The sequence below is a fragment of the Anopheles merus genome, chromosome 2R, assembly GCF_017562075.2.
Source record: "Anopheles merus strain MAF chromosome 2R, AmerM5.1, whole genome shotgun sequence".
NCBI classification, from domain to species: domain Eukaryota; kingdom Metazoa; phylum Arthropoda; class Insecta; order Diptera; family Culicidae; genus Anopheles; species Anopheles merus.
Window position 1 is genome coordinate 2860413 of NC_054082.1, and position 27445 is coordinate 2887857.

The window sequence follows — 27445 nt, forward strand, 5'->3', positions numbered from 1 at the left end:
CTAGCTTTACAATTGAAAGCAGATCACACATCTAACGATAGATATTCCCACACAAAAAAAAAACATTTCTCCACCCGAAGTGGCCACCATACCGACACAAAGGTTAGGCCGACGCGATGTGCACACACGAGCTTCGGACGGGTCGGGTGCGTGTTCCGCTATTCAATTCTTCAAGTGCCGTGTTCGCGTTCGGACGTTTCTCTCTCTGTCTCCGCTCGTAGTGTTTGCGCTTTTGTCACCGCCGCTTCTCCTCACAAGACAGGCCGTTTCCCGCGTGTGTCCACACTGCCTGCCGTGCAAGCTCCCACCCCGCAGCTCTACCGAACGACTAGTAGAAAACCCTTCTCCGGAATCGGATTAAACAGAACAAAAACAGACACCCCCAGTGTGTTTGTGTGCAGTGCAATACAACAACACAACAACAACAGAACCACCATGTCGACGCATCGTGCACCGAAATCCGGATTCGCCGCCGAAGCTCAGCGAAAGGTGAGTGTGTCAATGTTGGTTGGTTGTGTGTGTGTGCATGTCGTCAGTTGGTTTGCGACCCCACACAGATCCTCCTCCCCGTTCTCCATTCTGCTTCTTCCACCTTCTTCCCCTCGTCCTGCACTTTCGGGCGGGAGTGATCATTGCGCGTGGGAGACGGTTGCATCTCTTCACCACCGGCTTTCTCTCAAATGCAGCAAGACAAACGTGCGCAGGAATTCCGTTTTGGTCAATCTGCATTCCGCCGCCAGCCTCTCTGTTCGGGTCGACCCACTCGGGAATTAACAAAAAGACTGTTATACCGTCGTCAGTCCCAGCAAAGAGAGAGAAAGAGAGAGAGAAACGGGACTCTTGGGATTGGAATGCTTTCCATCCTGATTCCCTTCCGCGCACGGCGCCTTCGGTCACCAGGTGCGGCACGGTCTTTCGGTCAACCCGTTCGCCTCGAGTCGCTGATAGGCTTTTATTTTGTCTCTCTGTCTGGTTATGCTTTTCGCTGCCTTACTTGACCCGCTTTTTACCGGTGGAAGAACGCAACGTGTCCGACCGGGGCCGTGCACTTTAGGGTTGTGTGCGTGTGTGTGTGTTTGTACCTGGCTAGTTCGTCTTCGTAGGGGTGCAAAGCATATAAGAGGCCCTGGTGTTTCGTGTTCAGCGGACATATTAATTTGAATAACCGATTTTCTAACCGTCACGAGCTTGAAAAATTGCACTTGTGCAAAGAGCTGCGTACGATCACCCTCACACACACATGCACACGATCAATTAAGAAATCTTTCACCAACGCATTTTCCCACCAATTGTGTGGTAGGTTTTGTGTGCAAAAAATAACACATTCCGTTTTATAGGCGGATGTCACACACTCGCATGATTTGAAATATGCTTGCTCATGCGAAGCAATCAATCAAAGTGAGGAGGAAGACACAGAGGGCCTCTGTCGCCACACCTTCTTCGCCATAAACGGGAGGAAGCTTTTTGGAGTGCTATCACGACACTCGCCTTCCCGTGTCGATCGACAGATACAAAATCGTACACGAAACCATCGCCAAACGTAACGCACTTAAACCATAAACCAGTTTAGGGCTTGCTTTGCACCCCTAAATTCGCCCTTTCCCGTTGGGCAAAACGTTGGAGCGGCCATACATATATATTTGTGTGCGGTCGTTTTAACAATCATTTACAATCCTGCTGTTCAAACGAACATCATATCTTCGACTGCCCCAAACTAATGTGTTTTCCATTATGCTGATTAGTAGCTCTCACCGAGAGAGCTGCCCGCATTTCGCCCCGCAAATGCAATTAATTCTCAATTAGCCGAAAAAGCGAGCATCTGCTGCAAGTTTAACCCGCAGCAGTTCTCTTGCACACACTCTTGTGCGAAAAAAAAGAACAAAATTAACTCAGGGGTAGCTGATTTTGCAAACCCCCATTCCCCTCAGCTCTTCGTTGGCGAAAGAGAAGAACCCCCCCCCCCCCATCCCTACAGCCCTACAGTTATTGGTTATTGTGCTACGTTTTCGTTTCAATTCCTTTGCCCTGCACCGAATTAATGTGTCTTCGTCGGACATTCCAGACATTCACATTGCTTCCCAACCTTTCTGCCAAGTTACTTCCGATTCTGCTTCCCATTTTACTGTGTGCCCTTTTCTTTGCGTATCAAAAAACATCTCTCGCTCATACGCACACAGGCGCTGGGTAAAAAAGTCAAGGATAAGGGCGCAAGGAAAGTTGACCCTGGGGACCCCTTGCTGTCGCCGGTTGTCTCTCTATATGGCAGAAATAAATCGGAACGCAACACACCGTGGATATTGGTGCTGCCTTGGGTGAGGTGTGCCGGGGATTCATATTATCGTATTTGCTGGCCGCGCCTGTTTTTTGCCGCGCAAGCGAACGGAAAAAAGTCGTTCATGCTGACGGGCAAAAGAAGGCATCATATTTTCTATAGAAAAAAAAACGAACGCGCAACCAGCCCCGGATGATGTCATCTTCCTTCCACTCGATCGTTACTTTGCTGGCTCCCTCTCCCTCCTTTGTGTCACGTCCGCTTTCCGTGGTGGGCTTCACGTTCAAAATAACGCTCGTCTCTGTAAACACGGATGTTTGGCGTCCTTGTTTCCCTGTGGCTCGCTCTGGTCAAAAACGCGAATCATTTGGAAAGGTAATACAAAAAAAAACCCCGCACCGGGCGAAGTAATAAACACGCACAAAGAAGACCTCACAAAAAGCATACATACCTGAACATGGCAGAGGGTGAACCAGAATGTGCATGTGTGTGTGCGTGAATTTCTGCAGTGAAGTAAAACGCCAATCGTGTCCTAAATATTAAAGTATATTATCTCAACAAAGAACATAATGATCGTTTTTGTAACGAAAAACGACGAATAATTCAACTTTTACCTTCAAACATCATGCGATTGACGCCAACGTTTGCGCCGGCCGCTGAACGTGGCGTGGTTGCCATGGTAACTGAAGCACGCTTCAGCTGTTGAAGTTTGAATTCAAAATCCAGCGTGAACGATCGCCAACGGTCATCATCAAATGGGCTAATGCCTACATTCTATTGAATTTTGCTGCGTTGGATGACTCACGCCACACTTCTACACACATAAACCTGTACGCCTTTTCGCGTATGAATGTTGCGACTTTGAGATGCTCTTAAGCCGCTGTGTGTATTCGTCGCCACCGCCACGTTTTGGAGCACACGAGGGACGGTTGCCACGAGCTGTGGCTAACGTTGGCGATTAAAGTTTGACGAGAAACGAAGCAACGGCTCGGAGGTAGTGGAAACAAAGCCTCGCCCCAACACACAACAGTGATTATTCCGAAGAGCGTGGGATAATATCTCAAGTGTCGCGCTCAAGGACAGTAAGCATTCGTCCGGTGGACGGGAGAGAAACGGTGGACCGACACAGCATGGAAAGAAAGTAAAGTGGTGCTTCCAGATAGAATTTCTGATGACTTCCAGTGAACGAGAAGCTGACCATATTACGCTGCCGCCTGCTTTGAAAATAGCAAACCTTGACTTCGTTTGAATGGCTTAACGGGTGGGCGGAGGGGCAGGGGATGAGTTCTGCTTTTAATAAGCCCTGACATCGCACCACAAACCACGGGTGACATGGGCCCGGGCAGCGTAGACCTTGCCCGGCTGTAGAGCTGTAGCGCGCCTTACGGTGAAGATGGTGACCGCCAACACGTCTAACTAGGGAGACTGGGGTCGTCGAGGCGCAAGCCTCCTACCTCGTTACGCACCGTGGTCAACTATCATGGGCATCATCATGGGCAAGGGTAAAAAGTAGTAAAAGGAAATGCCTTAAAAAGTGTGCTCGTGTTTGCTTTATACTAGCAGAACGCTTAACAAAAAGCGTCCATTAACCGGTTCAAGAATTACACCCGTGTTCTCCACCCCGTAAGCTTGTTTGTTTGGAGCTTCTCTTTTTTTTTATACAAACCCCCCCACAAAACCGAGTCCCCAAGTCCATTCAGCTGCCAAACAACACGAGTGGCACGCGATAAAGAGGGAAGGTTTATGTGGAAAACCCTGGCTGGCGGGTCATGAAAACGGGCTGGCACGAGCACCTTCGCCACGACACGAACTTTTGCGTTTGATAAAATGAATTGATAATAGAAACAATCGTTTTAGGCATATAGAGCTTATGGGGAGAGTACCTGATGACCTGATCTTATGTGGGTTTCTGGGTGGTTTGTTCTGGAAATGCTTTCTTCGTTACTTTTTTTTACTGGAACTTCCTGCGCACGAAACGATGCACCGGAAACGCTGCACATCAGCAGTCAAGCCATCGCCTGGAGGGATGCATTCAATTACGCTTACGCGTCTAACATACGAACTGTCTGTCTGTCCAAACAACAGTACTCTCCAAAAAGCCGAAAACAATGAATTGATGCGTGACGCTTATGCCGTTAGCGCGCCGCGGCACATGAAGAACTGAACCCCGAATCAGCGTCGTCACAAGCCACGGGCCCACTTTCCCCCATACTACCCTTAGCCGGGGGGAAGGTTTATTATGGTGATACTTTTATTGCTGGAAGAGTTCTTCAGCAATATCGTGCACGATCGCTTGGGTGGAGGATCTTTCCGGTGATCCCGTTGCGCTGGATGGTTCTTCTCTCGAGTAAAGTAAGGTAAAGGGTTGAATCAAGATGGTTGGATAAAATCTGATTTATTGTTTCTTGTAACGTGAGGTTTGGAGTTGGTGATGTTATCTGCCTTTATCGCACTCATCACCAATTCCAAAACAATGTACACGTGGCACACAAAGACGTGTCTCTCTACACTCCACAGCTTCCGTGCGCGTGTGTGTGTGTGGCGATTAAGCGAACGCCTAAGAAAGTGGGTCATTTAGTGCAGAAATTGCCTGGCCACCCTTTTGTAAGGTGAGCTCGTCGCCACTCTTCCGCTGATGCACCGTTGTCCTATCGCATCCAAATCTCCATTTACACGCCTGTTAACCTACCGAACCCCGCACCGCGAAGCCCATTTCCCTTTACCCCCCCATTAGCATGTGGTATTAATTATTGTGCTCCCCAAACTACTCTTTTCCCCGTGATGATGGTCCGTGATGGAGTTAATTGCGCCAAATGTAAAATCGCCAAAACATTCGGCACCTTCAATCGGGGGTAGCGGCGGCAAGCCAACCAAACGGCGTATCGACATGGACACGTCGAGCTTGGAATGATCACACCCTTGTGAGGGTTTTTTTTTGTTGTGGCTTTTGCCACAACACTAGCAAAAACTTCCCCTAGGCGCGAGTACCGTTTGGGATTGTAGGATATGATTAATTGCTTTCTATTCGGTCGGCTAGGTTAGGCCAGGGCTGGGGCGGCTGGTTTAATTATATTTGAGAGCACTTTCGGTGGTCATCGTTGCTTTCTTTCCTGGATGTAGCAGATTGTAGATAAATGTTTCATGTTTTAAATCGGGGAGAAAATCGAGCAAACAGCAGTCGACCATTGACCGAGAAAGATAGGCGCCGGCCGTGTTCGATTGGACAGGATGCAACGCATGGCAAAGGTGTGTGTGTTCGGTGGTCGAGGGCCACTATGAAATCCAATGAGTCAATTGGGTTGCTTTATTTTGGCCCCAAACGCTGCGCTGCTTTGTCCGTAATACTTTAATCCGATCAGTTTCCGCCTGCCTGGGAAGCATCAAAATTCATTCCCCCGTTGCGACTAGGGGACGCTCGTTTCACCTTCCTATATCTCCATTGGCTCTTTCTGCGCCATTCTTCGCCGGCTAATGGAATTTGGAACGCTCCTGATAGCGGCTATCTATCGATTGGACCGAACGCGCCAACCACGACAAGGTATGGTGCTCTCCCTTTGATGCTCGAACAAGGCCCACTTACTCACGTTCTCCGGCCGTGGCCCCGTCTGCACCTTCTCTGCGCCAGCCAGCCTACAAGAGAAAGAAGATAACGCTTGCACCGGTTGCAACGGTTCCACATACACCGATGTGAAAAGATAGCAGGAGTCGTCGTCGTGTGGACCCAACGCGTTCATGATGACGTATTTCCTGTGCGGGCAGCAAAAGCCAACTGCCATACACCGTCATCTGCCAGGGGGAGGTTGTGTGGTGTAGGGTCCCACACACGCACCCATTTCCCATGTCACATCAATCAACTCGGTTCGGTTAAACAGAGACTTCCTTCCGCGGCTCGTTTTTGTGTGAGGAGAGGATTTCACGGAGCATTCACGCACTGCAGTAACTGGATCGCTGCTAGCTCCAGTCACCCAACTCATCCAGAAGTGGAGTGTTTTCGCTTCGTCAGTGAGTCGCTTATCATCGGCCCTTAAAAGCGAGCTGAGCGGAGGGGCTTCTCGCTGAGTAGAGCTTCAGCGAAAACGTGATCTCTCTGTCTTTCTGTGTGCATGAGATCATTTGCCGCACCGTGAAGTCATCCATATTTTAGGATCTCTGTTTTGTTGACGGGGAGTTCAAATCAACGAACCCATCACACCACCGGCGGCCACGCCAACACACTGTTGGTGAGAGAGATGTGGGTCAATCAATCAAATTGATTATTCTTTATATTGAAACCTAAATGTTCCGTTTTGGTGGTGCCATCATGGCAGTTTGTGAGCCGTGCGGAACATTCTCCATTAGCGTACGATTAGTGTTAGGATTGTCGTTAATTTGTGTGCTCACTCAACGGGGGATGGGGACCTATACATGTCACCATTACAGCTCTAACAGCAACAGCCCTTGTCGAGCTGTTGTACAGTAAATGGTGTAAATCCACTGCAAGGTTTCACGGTGTCTGGCACTCATGCCCCCCTCGATACTGGGGACGTGTGGTGTGTGTTCCCCTCTGTCAACACATACCAGCCAGACGCGGGGAGTCAGTCGTCACCAAGCCCGGTACAACAGTGGGTTATGGATTTCATTAGCTCACTAAATGAACCATCGAAGCACGGAGGGTGGAAAAATAAACCATAGATAAGCTCCAGTGCCAAGACGACGACGACGACGACCACGTCCTCCAGTGCGCTCAGCCCTGTACTGGCACTTGTATAGGGTGGCCGTTCTAGCAGATAAGCAGTGGGACATTACCATTAAATGGTTTTAGACAGTTAGCTCAGCGCTTAGTGCTGCAATTGAAACCGCCAAATACGTGCCCTGCAATGATCGACAATTCAATAAAATGCGCCCCGATGGCGGATGAGGGCCTGGTGGGGAACATTTCGAGCGATGAAGTCATCCAATCGTCTATCAGCGTTAGAACGGCGTCACTTGAACGGGGGATAATAGTTTGTTTACTCTCTTGAAGCATATCAGTTCCACCGACCGGATGGACATTCAGTACCTGCAAGAGTGTAAAAGTATTATCAAACAACATTACTGCACACTTGCTCGCAGTTACGAATCACTACATCGGTATCACGTTCTGAACAACTACCACACACTGAACCAATTACCCAGGGCAGGAGCTGGGCTGTGACCACAACTCATTGAGTTGAGTGTGATAAGGTGTGAATGTTTACTGCCAATAAACAGCTGCATCCAGGGCGTCGCGCGGCACCACGCGCGTTTCGAATTCTCCACTGCTCCACTGTGATAAACACACAATGGTTCGATTTCACAAAGTGCTAGAATATTCCTGCATCCACATCCACGTCGTCCACACAGACGCGTCCTCCACAGGCTCTCCACGACGGTCTCTTCCACTCTAATGATCGACGCACGTGTTTTGTATTGCGCGCGCTCCTATGACCCTGCGCGCAGCATCACCACCACTGTATGCTTCATGAATCATTTCCATAGACAGTTCATGACGTCGTGTCTGCGGTCAACGCAGAGGGATGTATCGCTTGTTGCTGCTGCTGCCTGTGGCGGGGTCTGATTATTGTTTATCGAGGCAGCTGCTAGAGAAGATTTCGATCGATCTGACACACTCGAGTTGCTATACGCGCGCTACCCCAACCGAACGTGCGGCAATTTCGTTGCCTTGAAGCGGGTATAGTTGATCTTAAGCTTTAGTGCCTAACCTTGTCTGTGTTGTTATTGGTAGCTTAAGATTAATTGAACGTGTACAACGTTCAGTGTGCGAATGGACACACAAAGGAAGAAGCCCACAAGGGGCAAACGGCGGTGAAGGGCGCGAAAGATCACCCAAATCAAATCAAACGCAATGATTTGGCAGTCTCGTGCTAGTTTCGTCTCGCAACGCCCCAAAGAAGCAGCGTTGAACATCTTGCCGTCGTGTGATCCCATCCGCAAAAGGTGGTGGAGGCAATATTTTGCGGCCTCAAAATTCCAGTTTAGCTGCAGCATCTCCTCCACCTCCCATCCCTATTGTCCAGTCTTCGCCCTTTGCGGATCACCACTTTGAAGCTGGCTGGTGGTGTTGGTATTTGATAATTGTTGTCAGATCTTCTGACAGATAGAGTGATAGGTGGTGAGAGCTAGAAACGCGGCGGAGTTAATACGATCGCATTGAAGAAGTGTGATCTTGACGATCGAAGATGTGGGAGGAAATGTTGAAGTCCACAGAAATAAGTACAATTCGTCAGCTGCATGATGGAAGTTTGCTTCATTCGTAACTTATCATTGCCGCACATACCGCATACATTATCACACCATTACATCAATAGATAATGGTATCATCAGAAATTGCGCCGTTTTGATGATAAGTTGCTATCGTCCGCAACTCGTAGCATGAAACACGATGATCACCATCTACTGATGAGATAATGATGCACCTCATCAGAACTTGAAAAGGGCATTTAACATCGTGAACCACCCGAAAGTAGCATTAAGAAACAATTTGGGGTGTACCTTTCCTGCGGAATTATTTTTAATTTCGGTCATTTGCTCTGCTCTCTCATAACAACATTGCGCTCACACACACACACATACAAAAATCAATGCTCCATAGCACGGAATCCGAAAGTAAAACAAGTTATTTGACCCATTTTTATCCGTCTTTCGGTGGAGACCGTTTGTGTCCCTCTGGAAGGAACGATGTTCAGGTTTCCTTCGCAAGAGATCTCCCGGCGGCCCTCGTTGACGACGGTTGATCGTGTTGGTGATCTTTACCCACTGCCACTGCCTAGGGCTCACCGGGGGTGGTTTGTCTGTTTTGCTGGTTCTGCTTTCTTGACTGTTCCTGCGATCATCATTATCATTACCTTCACGCGGTGGTGGTGTAGTGTACACCCGTGGTCAATGACGTGTACAAATCGATTCTGCAACATTCACGAAAAAACCGTTCGTGTCGTGATGCGAGATGCCGAGATGAAGAGAGAGAGAGTGTCCGATCGCTGAAGAATATTGCTTTACGGATCGGCTATGTGTGTGTGTGTGTTTGCTAGCAATTGTTGAACGCTCCAACTTCGCCCAGCAATGGCAGTCTTCTTCGGAGTCGAACTGATGAACCGGTTAAGACCGGACCCAGACTAAATGTGGGTCATTTTTGTGAAACTAAAAATTAAGTATTTATGCACATTTTTAGGCACATTGCTGACAGATGGTTGTTATGATGTCACCCCGTCCATTGGTCTCCATTTTTGTGATGTGCCGGCTGTATCTCGCCCCAAATAAATCATCGCGATCGCGATCGCTGACAGTGCGCCGGGAGCGCACTGTTTCAGTATTACATGCAGCGATACGTATCACTGATAGAAAGACGGTGGCCGTGTCCCGTCAACACCACGCCGTTCAATTGTGATGACAATCGAAGGAAATTGAACCCGATTGCCATTTGTTTTCATTGCTGTTTTGGATGGACAACATCATTTGCACGTCACGGAGCCGAAAGCATAAGCAAAATTGATTTCTTCGCACTTGGCGGAGGGGGCAGAAGGATGATTATGGCACAGGAAACACTTGAACGATGCAGTTCCCTGCAGTGCAGTGTGTGTGTAAGAAAGGGAAACCGTTCATCACATGATTCGAGTATGGAGTGGCAATAAAAAGACCCGCCAATCAATAAACCTGCAACACTCCATCCATCCACTGCGCCCTGCTGCGCGCCCTCTTATCGTCGTATCGAACGAGGCAAGGCACTTCACCTCCAGATCAGGCTCCGATGATAGTGTCTGGTGGAGTCAATTTGTTTCAACAATTAGCTCAACAAATAAGGTCCTACGGGGCTTTATGGCTTTCGTATTTGTCCCGATGAGTATAGGGGTGTAGTACAGTGTAATACGTCCGGATAAGATGGACCACATGGAGATAGCAGGGATCGTTCGTTACGGTACCGTTGCGTAAGACCTCAAAGACATTTGTTTTATGATCACGATAATGAAGCTTGAGCTTTAGTGGAAAATGATGCTAGCTGGTTATTACTTAGTGCTGATGTGTGATCAAATTACGAACCGCTTCGTGGTGGCTGTTTACACTTTCTACCCTGAACTGAGAGAAATGCATATCCTGTTCAGATTAATAGCGAGACACAAAGAAGATTAACTCGCTTTAGACATTAACGCTCGGAGATTTCACTCCGACACACACAAACACCTGAAGCAGGAAAGATGATCTACTCCGGTTGTTGTGTGGCTTTTCTACTGATGGTTCGGTGTGGTTTTACTGGTTTTTTAGTTCATTCGGCGGATTGCTACTGCAGGCCGGCTGCCATACCATTTCGCGCACAAATCAGCACCATTTGTCATTGGAGCGAACACATTAGCGAACTGGCCTGACTGGCTGGCTGGCTGGCTGGCTGGCTCGCTGTGGCTCCGATTAAAGAAAAGGTGGTGCATCAAGGAGTGTGCTGTGCAGCGCAGTTAATCTAGCTCGCATTATGGCGGTGTTATCGTGTTACACAGCAAAAACATAATGTCCATATACGATGATGAATCGGCATTTGCGCCCGAACAGCAGTCCGAGAGCACGCCACAACGAGGGGGGTGATCGCGCAAGCAGTCCCAAACAGCCGACTGGTGTGTGTGTGTGTAGATTCGCTGACTAGACACATCCCCACAACAGTATAATGCCCCCTGCAGTGTGTGTGTACATTGGGGAGTCACCGCTGTACCAAGCCAGAACCAACCCTTTGCAAGGCCCCAAAAAGGTTGTCCTCCCGTCCGTGGTTGCGAGTCCCCCCCTTGTTGTGACCTGGATCGTGGTTCGAAAACTCGGTCGAACCCAAATGGCGATCGCACAGTGAGAAGGGGGGTGCGATGATCTGCAGGACGAAGAAGAAATCGGCGTGAGAGGAGGGAAGTTACCATATTTGAATGCAAAGTTTTCAACACACCGCGATCGCGAATGGGTGGTAGTAGTTAGCCGGTGGAAGAGCAGCATGAAAAACACTTGGAAGTCAACAGAGGCCGTTTATGAGGCTACGAGCCATTTTCGGCGCGATAGGGGCATGCACAACACCACCATCTGCTGCTACTATCCCGTGGCCGTAATTAACACAAGCGTTTGTAAAAGGTTTATGACACCCGCTACGAACGAAGCTCGAGAATGTGCTGCGCTGACAATGAATGTTTTCTGTTGGTGGTTCTGTTTGGGCTGGAGAATATTCTTTCTTGGGAGGTGGAGTTGCGATCGCGAACAGCTGCTGGCGGCTATTCTATTCTCGATCACATCGCATTTGTCTGCTGGCAGCTCATAAAAATTGCTTCCAAAACAAAGACCTGCAGGCTACTAACATGCAACATACAACAACACTGGGGTGACTCACACCCATCTTTATCGAACACAGAAACAACGGGTCCCACATTCCGTAGCGCACAAATCTATGTCCAAAATGCTCCGCCGATGAGTAAACCGATAAACGGAGGTTGGTCACCGTTTTCGCTTATCCGATTGCAACATCAACGCTGAAGAATTAACGGAATGGAACGGTCCTTTCGTCACTTCCGAAACAATGATTTCGATTTGCTCAATTCATGACTCGTGACTTTGTGTCCGTATTGGTACATTAGAATGCGGACAACACCTCACCTTACGCCTCACCACAAGCTACTATTGCAGCAGAAGATGACGAATGACATGCGCGTAGGCACGAAAACCATTGGAGAGAGGAGGGCCAAATAAAGTCATTGGCGAAATATTTGAATAACCCCACACCACCTCCTCTGCTGCGCGTGTGTGTCCTTCAACCCGTCAAAAAGCCGCCATTTTCGGCAGTGTTTCGCTCTGGTGTGCCTTGGCCGATGACTCGGAACATCGGATTAGTGTAGCACGGGTGATACAAGTACCCTGCCCAGCAGCAGCAGCAATATCACTGCTTTGTAGACTAAACCCCAACCAACCGAACGATCGACCGGATCGCAACGGCGCTGGAAACGCGTTCGATTCTCGCATGGCCATATTTAGACAGGGCAAGGAGGAAAGTCTACAATGTCGTCGCCGGGTCGCCTGCGCCGCCTCTCGGTCGTATCGATCATTTTTCCTACCTACCAAGGTTGATCTGCTCGATCTCCGGTGTGTGTGTGTGTGTGTGTGTGCATGTGAGTCATGGGAAGAAGATAACCTAACACCTAGCATCCTATCCCAAGCACCCTTGGTCTTTAGTCATCCTGACGCAAGACTTCAATTTCTGGAAGATTCCGGTTCGTATCCGCCCGTATTGTAGTGTGGTGTGTGTGTACTTTCGGTTTTATCATCGTTTGCCGGCTATTACGCCGATGGAGGAACAGGTTTTTCTCCCTCCAGAAACACTCACACAGAGACAGAGAAACGCGAGAGTGCAGCAGCAACCAGGGACAACCGGCGAGACCTCGGTCCTCGAAACAAGTTCTCCGCCAGCGTCTCTGCCAGCCAGTCACTACCACCACCACCGCCATCGCCATCATCGATCGTTGGTACTTTTTTAAATCCAAATATGGAAGAATCTTTAAACGGAACGCCGTCAATATGGTTTGTTGCTTTGGGTATTGGGCTTTGGAGAGTTAAATCACCGAAGGTTCACTACCAGCACAGAGTGATATAGCCACTTGGCTGACGTGTTGCTCTCGAGGAGTTGTGTCCAATGTTTGTAGCGCTCTTTGCAATAAAATGCGCTACTTTCTTCGCCCTCTTTTCGCCCCTTTCCCCCCCCCCCCCCCCGGATTACGTCTGATCTAATGCTGTGTACGTGTGCAGTGTGCAGATTCCCTTTCCACTTTGTTTTCGATCGTCGCCTTCTTCGATGATGACATTCACAGCACGTTCTCCTCCACGTCTTACGTCAACCGCGTCAAGTGAAGTCGTACAGTTCTGGACACTTCTTACAGGGGGGGGATTACAGTGTACCGCCTTGCGATCACCATCGTACGCTTCTTCCTCTTCTTTTTGAATTAGCAATGAAAGTGCCCGTTCCTCGCACCCCCAGACATTCCATCTCTCCAGGTTAAGCTCCAGGTCGCCAGCGCAGCGGAGGAAATTAGGAAAAAAGGGGCTGCGTAGGAACGGGTTGTCCCGGCAAGCCAGCCGCTGGTTAGCTATAATCTAAACGTTTGGCCAAAAAAGGGTACACGGAACACAACCGTCGCTTTGCTCTGCGTGGCCGTCCGACTCTCTATTCTATCCGCTGGCGACATCTAGCCGACGCCAATGGAAAAAGTACGCCTGACATAAAAGGCAACAGCAACATCCAACTCCTCCTCCTCGTCGGGTTCCGGAGTTGCTCTCCCAGACCCAGGACAACCTCTCACAGTGTGTCTTCTGGGCTCACGTTTAATCACCGGAATGTAGCGAAACAGCCGTGCGGGAAGGAAAAGCTCCGGTTTGGTTGCTTTTTCCCGTGCGAAATTGCTCGTTCATCTTCCACTCTCGCCTTCGCCCGTGTGTTTTATGGGAATTTCGAAAACAAAAGTAACGCCATCACAATCCGGCAATACCGGTAGTGTGGTATGGGCGCAACACGTGTGTGCTGCTAATTGCTGCTGGAATTAATTAGCACTCCTCTTTGCTCTGGGTCGGTCCCTAGGTCTCGCGTCGTTCCTGATGGGAAGTGAAATTCAACCACATGTTGTGTCGATCGATCCGAATTTATCGCACTTGATCTTTTGCGCTCTGCGCGTCACCCAATTATGTATGCAAAGCTGGCGGTGGGGTTACTCACGACAATTTGCATAAAGGTGTTGATTGGTTTCGCTTTCGATTTGCGCTCTATGACGTGTTGCTTTATCTTCTAACTAATCTATTTAACTTAACAAGAGTGTTGAGAGGTTGTTGTGTTGCAAAGGATTGTTGTGTTTGTGTCCAGCAAATTAAAGCTTGCTATGTTGGCAATGTTTACAATGACATCAGACGCACATGTTGTTCTAATCGGATGCAATGCTGCTCGTAATGAGCTCCCAGCGGTTGCCTTGTCAATCATTGCTCGTAAATGTAACAACACTAGAGAGGAAGGGCAAGGATTACCATACGTGGTGAAACAAATACACACACACACACACACAGGTGCAGGTGTGTCCTTGGTAGAACAAAAACAAATGCATTGCAAATAAGCGCTGTGCGGCTCGCTCCACTCCGTTGTCATGGTGATTTGAGGAGGGTCAAGGGTGCGGCGACATGTACACACACGCACTCTTCGTTACCCGTACATGGGCGGCTGTTTTGTTGTATCAAAGGAAACAGGAGCAAGCAATAACGAGTGTCTCTCTATTTCCGGTACTCGTTTCGCAGATCAACTCCAAGTACAGCGAGGAGCTGGCCGCCGAATGTCTGGAATGGATCAAGGAGGTGACCGGCGAACCGATCAACACGTCCGGCGACATGGACAACTTCTTCGAGGTGCTGAAGGACGGTACCGTGCTGTGCACGCTCGCGAACGCCATCGAGGCGGGCACGGTGAAGAAGGTCAACACGAGCAAGATGGCGTTCAAGTGCATGGAGAACATCTCCGCGTTCCTGGAGGCGGCGAAGAAGTTCGGCGTGCCGCCGCAGGAAACCTTCCAGAGCGTGGACCTGTGGGAGCGGCAGAATCTCAACTCGGTCGTCATCTGCGTCCAGTCGCTCGGGCGCAAGGCGGGCAAGTACGGCAAGCCCTCGATCGGCCCGAAGGAGGCGGACAAGAACGAGCGCCAGTTCAGCGACGAGCAGCTGCGGGCCGGCCAGACCGTCATCTCGCTGCAGTACGGCTCGAACAAGGGCGCCACCCAGAGCGGCATCAACTTTGGCAACACCAGACACATGTAAGGTGCTAGCGTGTGTGTGTGCATGTGTGTCGTAACAACTCGCCAGAACTCCCGGGGGGGTGTGTAGTAGTACGTTAATTCGACCCGAAAAAGAAAAACCCCTCTTCTTTTGGTGCGCATACCGACCGACCTAATCAAACGCGGGGGTGAGCGGGAAAAGGTCCAAAACACAGGAGGCCAACGAATTCAATCCACATTCCAGAAAGCTGAAAGTGCATTTTGTTACAAACGTAGGAACAAACGCAAAAGTGGGATACAAGTTATAGCAATTACGTACCTCTTTTTTTAACAAAAGAAAAGTAAACGAAACGATAGCGCCTTAGCAAATGGAGAGACACTCTTTTTCCTCCGCCTTAGTGTGTGGCTCGTGCAGTAGTAGGACGGGGGATGATGGCACGGTGCCCGTAGCATTATTTACTAAACCGTGCTCTTCCGTGAGTCTAATATTATACACACGTTTACCTCTACTCAAAAAAAAAGGTATTTTCCAAGCTTCCGTATCGTAGTCAGAGTCGTTAGCATTCCACAAACAAACAATATACAAACGAATAAGGATATTCAAACACATATAAAGATTAGGCATTGTTAACACACATTCCGTAGAGCTTGTTGAAAAGAAAGCGAAAACCGATATATATGAACGTAGATCACGACATTCACAGTAGGAGAGAGGACAAATTAGGTAGCTAGCGTTTAAGGCGCGCCCCACACCACTTGCTAGACGGACGGCTAGACAGGCAGGCCGGAAACCATTAGGCGCGCAAGTAATTATACACTGTTGTATCGCGGACGCATCCCGCTGCTGTCTGCGACCCGCTCGGGAAGCAAAAAGGATGTGCCGTTTTCTGCCATGGTTGCTTAGTTTTTCCTTTTCGGTATGACCGAGGTTTTTGTTCATTTCATTTGACACATACACGACACGGGACGAATTAGAAGCGACTGTGCATCTCACTCTGGACTGGGTGCTTTCGCATATGCACTTTAGCTCGTAAATCGTGCTGTTCAAAATTAAGCATAAATATGATTTGCGATCAAGCCCTGTTGGGCACGAATGATTATAGGAATGTGCTTCCCGAAGCCTACGGCATAAATTGTTTTTTTTTGAGCTCGCGTTTTTTTTTCATCCAGGGCTTTGAAACATTTATTTTTTGCGTTTTTCTTGTGTTTTAGTTTGTGAAATCATTTACCACGCACCGAAGGTCGTAAATTATTGAAAGTATACATAAATATATGTTTTGTTTAAATGTAATTGTAAACGGATAAGTTATTGCCTAATAAAACAGAACTTTAAGAACAAAAAAGGTGAAATGTTTTGTAAATAATGCTGAAAGTACTTCGGTGGAGGAATTAAATTCTGCAGCACGTGCGCGGACACGTGCGAAATTCTTTCGTGTGATGCGTGGCGCCCTCTGTTGGATTTTCCATGACACAAACCACTTGCGTTCTGTTGAGCTACGGATTGGCGTTACAATTGATTTACAGATTCCGAAAAAGGTTAATATTTCGTTGTATAAATGCAGAATCTTTATAAAACTATCTGTGATTATCCTTCTTAAAAGTTTGTTTTTATTCTTCACAAGCTTTACACAATTACAACGGCAACTTTATGTACATCGTAACGTATATTATCGTCTGAATTATTCTCTACATGAGGGAATATAGAAAAGATACAAATAAAAAAATGATGAATGATTTGATAAGAACATTTTCGTATGTATATATCTCACACCGCAACCAGTTTTCCCTTCGCCACCGCACCATCACTACTCTCGTCCGTCGAATCGTCATCCGTCTCGCTGGAGGAACTCAGATCTCCCACGCCTAACCACAGAGCGCCTTTCTTCGCTGGTGCCTTCTTGGACTTCGTATCCGGCAGCTTCCTTTTGCGACTGTCTTTGGCCAGAGTGTCAGCTGTTGCCGTCTTGGCTGTTGCAGCCACTTCAGCCGTCACTGCATCCTTCACCGCCTGTTCCATCTCCAGCACGATTGCCTTCTGCAATCCCTCCTCGATCGCTTCGTCGGCCGCCACAACCAGCTCACTCCGGGCGTGCTCGTACTCTTTATCGTGAAACTCGTGCTTCGGCTTGGACAGCAGCTTCGCAATCTTTCGTTCCGCCTTGACCCGCTCATTGTCTTCCGCCTCCTGTTGCTTCTCCAGGTACGCTTTGAGCCGTTTCTCCTCGTTGATATCGCGCAGTCGGCGTCCACTCAGGTCCCGGCAAGCCTCTCGGTTGGTGGTTTTCTCGATCTGTGCACCGATGGCTCGCAGCATCGAACCGAAACCACCCTTTCCGCCCGGAAGTCGCTCGCAGACGCGCAGCGGAACATCCGGAACGAGATTGCCATGATCGGCGGCTGATACACGGCGTCCGTTCTGGGTGCAGTAGTACTCCGATGGTAGCAGACCCTGTGAAATAGACCAAAACGAGGTACCAAAGTGAATTTCATCATCTGCAGCAGCACGGACTGCGCACACGGTTTACTTACCGTCCAACGCTCGATTGCGAACGGTATGTTGCACTCGCCTTCACTTCCTACCGGCAACTGCAGCACCTCACCACCGTATGCAATGGAATACATTTTGTTTTATTGTAGAAAAACGAATTAAATCTCGATATTCTTGCGAACGTAGTCACTATTTGTAAAGCTTTGTTTTGATTCCGCAGTTTCGTTTGGTGCAGGGTTCGTGGACACTTCACGAGTTGGACACTCCGTTGACAGCTGAACTGTCAAATGATTGCTGACATTCAGCAAACGTCGGCGGGAATTCAAACACTTCAGCAAACCGTTGAATGTGGAACAAAACTCACATGCCTTCATAATGGAAAACACATCTTTATATTGATAATTTAAAATAAAAACACACAAACCAACGCTGCTGCTGCTGCTGCTGTTTGTTAAATAGGATTTTTATTTATTCCTCATATACCTCAGGTTGATGTAAAGCATTTATTACAAGCGATTATATGGTTCCAAATTGTTTCTCACCCCAATTTGCATTCGCTACAATTTTCCTCCCGCGAAACTGTCACAATCGCTCATTTCTATTACTTTTCACAGCTTTTGGAAATATACCTTGTTTCACGCGTTCATTTCTCCACCCTCGCCCCGCCAAACCGCCATACAATAAGAACAATCTCTCCGGTTTAGTAGTTGGTTGTGTATTAATGCTGCTATATAGCGCAATTAGTTGATTCGATCGATTATTGATTTGAGATGTAATAAACGCGTTCATTAAGCAGTTTATCCAAATTCTTCAAAAACTTTTGCATACGTGCGTTGAAGCTTTATTGTTGTCGTTCTTTTTGCTAAGTTCTCTGTTTTTCCCTCCTTTTCAGTTTATTGGTAACTTTTCACAGTTTTTGATTGTTGATCTACTACTACTCCAGCATTCCAGCAAATGTTCCATGTTTCATCGATCTAAAAAAAAAAGGTGAATAAAAACTTAAAAGTAAAATCATAAAAACACAAACAAAGGAAAACCATATTCTGTTACTATTCTTCTGATTTTATTGCAAAAAAGAATAAGATAAAGAGAAAAAAAACATTATCATTGGAAAACATACAGTTGAATAATTTAACTTTACTCTCCTTCGCTCTCTCTCTCTCTCTCTTCTCTCGTTTTATTCTTTCCTGCTTTCTTTTCTCTCTCTCTAGCAGTTTTGACTTTTATTTTGTCCTATTTGCTTCTTCCTCTGGTCCTTGCCACTCTCGTCCTGTTGCTGACTTTTGTTTGCTGTTAAAAGAACGAAAGAAACAATTACAACTCCTCCCTTCCTCCTTCGCTACACTCTACACCGAACACCGAACACCGGGGCAAGCCAAGGTTCCAAAAAGGCAAAGAAGTAACTCCTTGTGTGTGTGGTACATATAAATTAACACATTTATTTGTAGGATTAGTTTTAAACTAGACTGTACGCGCGTGTATCTTTCTCTCTGTGAGTGTGAGTGTGTACCTTTTTGCTTTTCTTTTTTTGTGGGTGTAAGCTGTTAGTTATTCGCTGCAATGGGTTTCTCCGCCATTTGTTCCTGCTCTGGTGGGAGGAACGCCGGCTTCACCCTTTTTGCCCTCTCTCTCTCTCTCTCTCTCTCTCTCTCTCTCTCTCTCTCTCTCTCTCTCTCTCTCTCTCTCTCTCTCTCTTTAGTAAACGTGTGAATGTTTCATTGTGTGTGCTTTATGTGTTTTATGTGTTTTCTTGTGTGGATGTTTACAAAGGACACTCTCATCCTCAGCACAATTTGTTTTGTTTTATACATCATAATTTAACAGATTAGAATACTAGGATTATCTCTCTCCCTCTCTGGCTTCGCGCTTCCTTTCTCTCTGCCGTACATTCACCACACATTCATGCTATTTATATTCCGGCTAAAGGGCTTTTCCAAGGCCTGCTTCGTATCCTTTTTTTTACCATTACTTCTAACGTGTGCAAAAGGGGTCCTATGCAGTAAGCAAGAACAAAGCTGCGTGTAATAGTATAACACTACCGCCATGTGTGTTTGTGTTTGTATTGCACCACTTCTGCTCCAAATGGGATCCTCTCGATGGTATTTTCTTCTTCCACCGGCGATCACAAACGATCACGGGACACACGAGGTGTGAATTAGATAGGTTTTGTTTTGATGTTGCTGTGTCAATCAGTTGTTAATTAAATAGTCAATTAAACCGGTACCATAGATAGAAGAAGATCGCCCGGCCCTACACTTCCTCTCTTGCGCGTTATCAAACACTGATGATTGGTTTCTTCCCTCTCTTATGCTTGTTGCATTTTTACAATCTACAACGCTTCCGCTCGGTGAAGATGGTTTGCACACCCTTAGAGCTCACCCTATCGCACCAGGATAGGAGGATTGCAAACGTTCGCCGATGGCGCGCCACCGCTTGATTTGATTAGCTCTCGTTTGTTGCATTACTTCTGCATTTGCTAAAAGCACATTTCATGCCCTCTGTGTGTATGTGTTTGTGTGTGTTTTAATTCTCTTCCAAGAATGTCCAGCATGTCGTTACACGGTATCCATTTGCTTCATTTTGAATAAGTCTTTTAATGTTGATTTTTTATTAGCTTTCTTTACACGTTTTGATTTGCAAATTACTGACTAAACACTGCGCGATTCACGGTACACCAAAGCGGCATTCACATAATGTGCCGCACAAAAACAAATGTGTAGTTATAAGGGGGGATGATGTGTGTTCACAACAACACTCACTTCTACCTTTCTCTTCTCCCTCTCTCTCGTAACTGACTTATTCCTCGATTGAGTTGTAACTGTAGCACTCGTTGATAAAATGAAACTAGAAAAAAGGCTTACGATCGAACACGCTTAACTAAAGAGAGTAGAGAAAGGGATACATGGGGGGAGGGGGGGCGGGGGGCTTGCCTAATCTACGCAGCTACAAACAATTGTAGAACTACGCTCGGCGTGTGCTTTTTACACCTTCCAACCCTACCGATGATGATGATGATGATGGTGTATCATACGCAAATAAATTATAATACACAATTTATACGCCATTCAAGGTCATACACTTCGACGGAAATGTAAGCAGACACGAAAAAAAAAAACAAACAAAAACGGAGAAAACAGGTAAGTTGTTGAACGTTTTAAAACATAAACTACCAACATAGTCCTATGCCTTACTTGAAAGGTAGGATGTGTGTGTGTGTATCGCGATGCTTCAGAAAGTACATGACACGTGTACCAAACATTTCGAACGTGCGCAGTAGTAACGGCCGATGCGCACTGGCCACAGTAGCGGACAAAATTGGTTGCACATATTGGAATTATAATAAATTTACAATTTGTAGATTTTAGCTTACGTATGGGAAGTAGCATTACGGGTGGGGGGGGGGGGGGGGGGGAAGCGTGTATCTGTGTGTCTGTTTCCTTGTTCGTATTGTTCTAAACTATACACAGTAAAATTATGTTTCCCCTCAAACTGAGTTCGACTTGCTGGTTACTACTGTACCTGGTGCGCAAGAGGAGGAAGTGGAGGAGTGCCGCTTTTGAAGGGAGTGTTTTTGAAGGTGTTCTCAAATAACGTGATCTGTTCATATGTCCTCAGTCAGTTTCGATGCTCCTATCATTATATCATCCCCTTATCATAATAATAAGACAATTTGTTTTTTTTCTTTTTTTATCCTGATGCACAAGTGTAACTTCAGCGTGATAAACGTGAACATACGTTAGATATTTGTTTTGCCTGTGTTTTTTGTCTGATTTCACTTTTCATCATTCGTTTCTACACGCCTTCTACGCCTTCCGTCCTGTTGTTTCGTGCTCGTGCCTTTCTCCTTCCGCTTGCCGGCGGCCTTTAACCTTTAACAGCTTTTCATTAGATTTTTGTTTTGTTACCTATCCTACAGCGAAACAGAAACCTGGTGGCCGCGAACCATTTTTTGTGTTTTTTTTTCCAATCAGTGCCCTGGCTCGTGTTCCGCGCGATTTCGCTGCTTAGCTGGGGTGGGGGTATGCTTTCCCCTTACTTCACTTCTTCACTTCACATATATTAGCTATGTTTGACTATCGGGTAAAACACATCGATCGATCGGTAGCAGTAATGGAACAATGTTGCCCTTCCCATTCACATTGGCCCGGAAGCAATGGCCGCTCGGGCGCGCGCACTCGTGCACCCACGTGTGCAACTGTTGTCGCGCAGCTGCTGCTGCTGTCTGGACGATCACTTCCTTCTTTTCTTACTGCTGACCATAGAGAGGTGTGCCACACGGATTTACAATCTTCTCTTCAGCCCGTCGGAATTTGATTAGCTCTGCCACACGGGTGCGCACTTTTTTGCTTGCCTTCTTTTACACCTTACTCGTTCACAAGAGCGACAAGTCTGCAACGGGGGGGTTTGAGAGATGTTTTAAATGTTAGTATTATTGTTTTCAATTCCCTAAGCTACAGCAACATTTGTATGCGTGCAAGTTGACGAAGAAGAAGAGTAATTAAAAAGGAATAAAAATAGCAAACAATTTTACGAACAAAGTACACATTAGCTACAGACGGGGAGGGCGATGTATTGGTCCCTCTCTCTTCCAACGAATATCATCACTTTAGTTCAAATAAATACGAAAAAAGATTAAAAGCACACTCGTTCTTTACAAACATGTGTTAAAACATGGCTGGTGGTATTGTGCTTACTGGAGAGGGCATTAAAATGTTTTTTTTCTTTTTTTTTAATTAAACATATCCTTGGGAGATCACTCCATTAGAATCCGGTTAGAGACGGAGGGGAACAGGGCAGTACAAGCACCCGCATCTGTACCTACTGAAAAGCTCTGCTAAATTAGTTGATGAAACAACCCGTTGCTGTAGTTGATGGCGTTATCCCGCCACCGTCGGGTGTCGTCGTCGTGTCTTTGTCGCCACTCAACCACAAATAAAACCCAAACTGTGTGACTAATATAGACAGTGCGAGTGTAAAGAGCAACCGCCACCCTCCTGCCGGGCTGACCCGGACGTTCCGGACGATGGGTAAGTGCCCTTTTAGCAAGGATTTGCTACTATCTTCAGTAGGATGGCAATGAGCAATTTACCCGTGGTGCCGGTCGCAGGTTTCGTGTGTAAAGGTGTTTCAGAGAGCCAATTCGTGATGCGTAAATGTGTATGAGGATGTAAAAGAAACAAAATCAAATGTACTAGTAACACACAAAAACTGAGGCACACTCTACGATAAAACGAATTGCTAAGCCTATACTACGAAACAAATTTAGCCCCTCGTGCGTAGTAAAAGAACCAAAATAACGGGAACATATACGTTCTTCATACCTAGAACAACATCGAACATACCAAACATCGAAAGATAAGCAAATGCTACCCTTTCAAAAACTAATAAAAACCCAAAACAAATACCACTAAAATCCAACACGCTACACTAGTGCGAATGTGCGAATTAACAAAATGGAATGGAAAAATGGCACACAAATAATTTTCCTTCCACGCCCTACAAAGGTGCACACATGTGTAAGGATGAGACAAAAATCAAGAAGACAGAAGGCAGCAAAATGGCCAGTGCAGAACTCGGGCAGTTGGAAAGGGTTTTAATGCCGTCGAACGCGCCCCGCACTCGGCACTCGTCCTTCATCATCATCATCATCATCTGCCCTATTTACCTCGATTCTCTTGACCGTCGGTTGTCGCCGAGACTAGCCAGGGAGTGTTGTTGGATGATGGTGCAGTGTTATTGTTGTTGTTATTGAAAAAGGGACTGCTAGTGATACTGTTGTTGCTTCCGCCGTTCCCGGTGTTATCAAGGGTTAGATCAAAGAGGACCGCTTCGGGCGCATCGTTTCCACCAGACTCTCGTCGTTTGCTGTCGAGCAGCACGGGATCGCTCACAGTGAAGAAGGGGTTAATACTATTGTTGTTGGATATGTTATGCACATCGAGGGATGTATGTTGCGCAAGGCTCGTCTCGTTCTCGCTGCCAGCAGCAACACTACCGCCGAACGCGGGAGAGGCGAGAAGCGGGTTGAAGTTAGCATCGCTGACGCTTGCATCGCGAGGCATCGAATGGCCGAACGGTTCCTCGCTGGTGGAAAAGCTAGCGAAATCGATCAACTGGTCAGCATTGGTGCTTGCACCGTCCGCCATAACGATGGTTGTTTCTGTCGTGACAGTCGAGACAGTGCCAGACGAGTCAAAGGACGAGCAGTGCTGCTGCTGTTCGGTTCCGGCAGTGTTCGCAGGCTCGATCAAGGAAGGGTATGCGTCCCGATCAGCGCCGTCGCCGCTGCTGTCGCCGTTCTGGTGATGTTCACCATTTTTCGGCGTGTAGAAATCGTTAGTTAGTTCGGTCGAAACGGTCTGCGCCTTCATCGAATCATTCACAGCACTGGGTAAGCAGGGACCAAAAGGGGCAAGGGCAACACACGGGGATAATAGGTGAGAAAGTAAACAAAAACGGTGTAATTAATGGTGATGCTTTTGGGATGCTTTTCGTTGACTCAACAAGGGAAGGGATGTAAATCAAAACGTGTGGTTAGAGTTGCAGCATTGGTAAAAGTGCAAATAAAACGATAACCAAGATCACACTCGCAAAGGCGATGAGCGCCAAACGCTGCTGTAATGATCCTCTTTTATGAGAAATATTGGAACTTAAAACATATAAACAATACATGCAATTATAACGTTCGAAAACAATCCCACTAGTAAAATAGATAAAACTATATGATAACGAACAGGTATTGTTTTGTTAAATTTTGATGTTGATGTGGTTTAGATTAGTGTTTTCTCGACGTTTTAGGTTTCTGTACTGCATCAAAGTGATTTTTAAATATTTTATTTAGGTTTCATTGCGATTATAACGTTTTTACATTCCGGCAACAATCAACATTAGACAAGAAAACCAAGGACCGTTAGCACATATGTCAACCAAATCCTTTGGTGATCAACAACTAGTATGAACAGTAAACGGGAAGCTTGCATCTACCAAGAGGAAACATTCAAAGTCATCTATCTGCTCACATTAGTACTTCCTTTGTATGCGCCCGATCTTTATTCCCTTGGATTGGAAGATATTGCACATTGCAGGTGGTTCACAAAACGCCACGCACAAGGACACACAGGATGTACATACACTAGCAGTTGGTTGGTTATGGTAAAAAGGGGTGGAAAGGTTGTGGCTACAATCATCTCGGCAACTGTACATGATTTCCTTCAACTTTACAATCAGATGTCGGAAACGCGCGGAAATCTAAAAGAGGTAAAAGTTACAGACGGTTAAAAAATGCACATTCTCAAAAGCACCCAAGAACGACGAAACAATCATATCACAGCTAAGCTCAGCTCAGGTTGAAGCTTGAATCAAGCTTATCAACCATTGGAAAGCATGGTACAGTCATCTTTTCGAAACACTTTCTTTGTTTTTCTGCAAATTTTGTCTCAAAAGCACATTGGTTTGCCACATTCCACCCAACAAATCCTTCATAAAACATCATTGGCCGGAAAGATCATGGAACAACCATGGTTCCAAAGCAAAGCTTCACATACAAACACACACACATATGTTGCGCAAATGACCCCGCTAAGTTTGTTCTGCCAAATGCCCGACCATTCCCATTTTAGCACCGCATCGGTGATGAATGCCGAATACTTACAACACATTGTCCATGGTGCCGTTCTTGTGTCCGTTGGTTTGGCCCATCAGCGCATCCTCGATGATCAGGTCCGAGGTGCTGTTGGCTGTGGTGGCATTGCTGCTGCCATTGCTGCTCGCCATCATCGCTGGCGACTGCTGCTCCGATTTGCCGTTCGTCGTCAGTAGAAGCGACTCACCCTTGGTGCCGTTAGTGCCTTCCTCGTTGGTGGCTGGTTCGACCACGGTACCATTGCTGGTGCTACCGTTGTTGAGATTGTTGTTAGCCACCACCACGGCGGCACCGGCGGTACTGCTGGCGAGCAGTAGGTTCTCCTTCTCCGTCACGGACTTGTCGAACTGCACGTTACCGCCGTTGGTGTTGTTGTTGTTGTTGTTGTTGTTGTTGATGTTGTTGTTAATGGTGCTACTGTTGGCTAGGGTGTCACTGCTGCTACTGCTGCTATTGCTACTGGTGGTGTTGTTGTTGCTTAGCGACAGGGACTCCATTGCCTGTTCCAGGGACTGCTGTTGGGTCTGTTGCTGCTGCTGCTGCTGCTGCTCTTGTCGAATTTCGGACGCAATGAACGAATCGGTCATCGATATGGTAGATGCGGACATGGCAGTACCGGTTGGTAGGGCGGCCGGCGTGGACGAAAGTACAATCTGGCTCTTGGACATGGCATTTTCCTTGTCGTCTTCGTTATTCTAAAATCAAACACAATATCATTAAGCATTTCTTCTTGTAGCAAACCCTTTCAACACGTGCCACGTGGGTGATCACGGGCAATTTACCTTTGTCGGCGTATTGTTGGCCGCTCCCTTGGCACGGGTACGGGACATGATTGCTTCAACGCGCTTCCGGCGTTCCTCGCGTTCCTTTTCCTCCTTCTTCAGCCGCTCGGCCATCTCGACGCGCTGCCGTTCGGCTTCCTCGCGCGCCTTACGCTCGGCCTCCTCGCGCTCCGCCTTTTGCCGAGCTTCCTCTTCGCGCCGCTTGCGCTCCTCCTCATCCCGTCGGCGTGCCTCCTCGATGGCCTGCTGAAGCCGCTCCTCCTCCATGCGCCGCTGCTCCTCGGCCAGCCGGATCGTTTCCTCTTCCAGCTTGCGCAGGCGCTCTTCTTCCTCCAGGATGCGCTGCCGCTCGGCCTGCTCCTCGGCCTCGATGCGCTTGCGCTCCAGTTCCGCCAGTCGTTCGGCTTCCTCGCGCGCCAGACGACGACGCTCGGCCAGTGCAGCCTTTGCTTCCTCCTCCGTGTTGATGCGCTTGGCGATCATGGAAGCGGTCATTGCGTCAGCCCCGGCCCCGGATACTTCAACAGTTAAACTACCGTTAACGTTCTCTGGTACCTCTTCCGCGACCATCGCTGTAGGCTCTGCTGCTTGAACAGCACTAACGTCCTGTTGTTCCAATGGAGCTTGCTGTTGTTGCTTCGTGGTTGGCGCTTGTTCTACTACCTCCACCGTAACGGCTTCTTCTGCTTGCTTTGGTAGTTCAGCGTCCTCTGTCTGTGCGGGTGCCGGAGCTTCTTGCTGCACCGGAACCACCACCTCTTCCTGCTGCTGCTGTGGCTGTTCCTCTTGCCCGAACGATTGATCCACCTCTACCAGTGAAGCCTGCTGCGAGCCGTCGTCACGTTGCAGGATCGCTTCCTGCTGGGCGCTCAGCTCTTCCACCTTGGGAGCAGCAACCGACGGTTCCTGCTTGGCTTCCACCACCACTGCATCATCCTTTTGAGCGGGAGTCTTCGGCGCCGGGGCCTTCTTGGGGCCATCCGCCGATTTCTTCAACGAATCCAGCAGATTGCGCGATGCCTTCTCCGGTCCAGGTGATTGCAGCGGCGTAGAGGACGCTTTCGGTGTGGAGCCTCTCGCGCCCGCGGAACGTTTCTCTGCCGAGTGCAGCGTCAACGGTTTCTTCGTGGGCGTTTCCGTGCCGGATGCGGATTTTGCAGGGGTCGTGGTGATGCTGCCGGAACCAGCGCTCGATAGCCGATGTTTGCTGGTCGCGCTAGATACACCGCTGCCGGTCGATGCGCCGGATCCTGTCTTTGGGAGTGGAGGTTTATCTGCAAAAGGGTTTGAACCAGAACACATTGAATGAGTATCGCTGTAATGTACAGGACCTTCCGATTCCTACCACCGTGGAAATGGATTTCACGAGCGAAAAAGAACCCTCGCCAGAAATCATTTCTTGTCAAATAGAACGTGACTTGGAAGTGTTAGTATTATACAGAATTGCAAACAAGCAAATAATCGAAATGGCAAACTTTGTAAAAGCCCATCTTT

At 47.7% G+C, this 27445-nt stretch overlaps 3 protein-coding genes across 34 annotated transcripts in view; 1 reads left to right on the forward strand and 2 right to left on the reverse strand.

The window, feature by feature from the left end:
• The first annotated feature begins 146 nt into the window (after positions 1-146).
• LOC121588442 (myophilin) lies at positions 147-15549 on the forward strand. The gene is made up of 2 exons (XM_041906380.1): positions 147-489; positions 14570-15549. The coding sequence occupies exons 1-2, from the start codon at positions 436-438 to the stop codon at positions 15080-15082; spliced, it is 567 nt and encodes a 188-aa protein (XP_041762314.1). The 5' UTR covers positions 147-435; the 3' UTR covers positions 15083-15549.
• Positions 15550-16623: 1074 nt separating this feature from the next.
• Positions 16624-17774, reverse strand: LOC121588439 (replication stress response regulator SDE2). The gene is made up of 2 exons (XM_041906377.1): positions 17569-17774; positions 16624-17488 (listed from the first exon to the last, which is right to left on the reverse strand). Exons 1-2 carry the CDS (start codon positions 17659-17661, stop codon positions 16805-16807), a joined length of 777 nt encoding a protein of 258 aa, XP_041762311.1. The 5' UTR covers positions 17662-17774; the 3' UTR covers positions 16624-16804.
• Positions 17775-18568: 794 nt separating this feature from the next.
• Positions 18569-27445, reverse strand: part of LOC121588431 (probable WRKY transcription factor protein 1) — a 98411-nt gene continuing 89534 nt past the window's right edge. For 30 of the 32 annotated variants that reach the window (XM_041906352.1, XM_041906354.1, XM_041906358.1 and 27 more), the window contains 4 exons: positions 25952-27225; positions 25179-25864; positions 23193-23914; positions 18569-21916 (listed from right to left, as the gene is read on the reverse strand). In XM_041906352.1, coding sequence (XP_041762286.1) covers positions 21900-21916; positions 23193-23914; positions 25179-25864; positions 25952-27225 — 2699 coding nt within the window. In that variant the 3' untranslated portion in view covers positions 18569-21899. Of the gene's footprint in view, positions 21917-23192; positions 23915-24546; positions 24776-25178; positions 25865-25951; positions 27226-27445 lie in introns of all 32 variants that reach the window. The other 2 variants (XR_006004180.1, XM_041906363.1) reach the window with 2 other exon arrangements.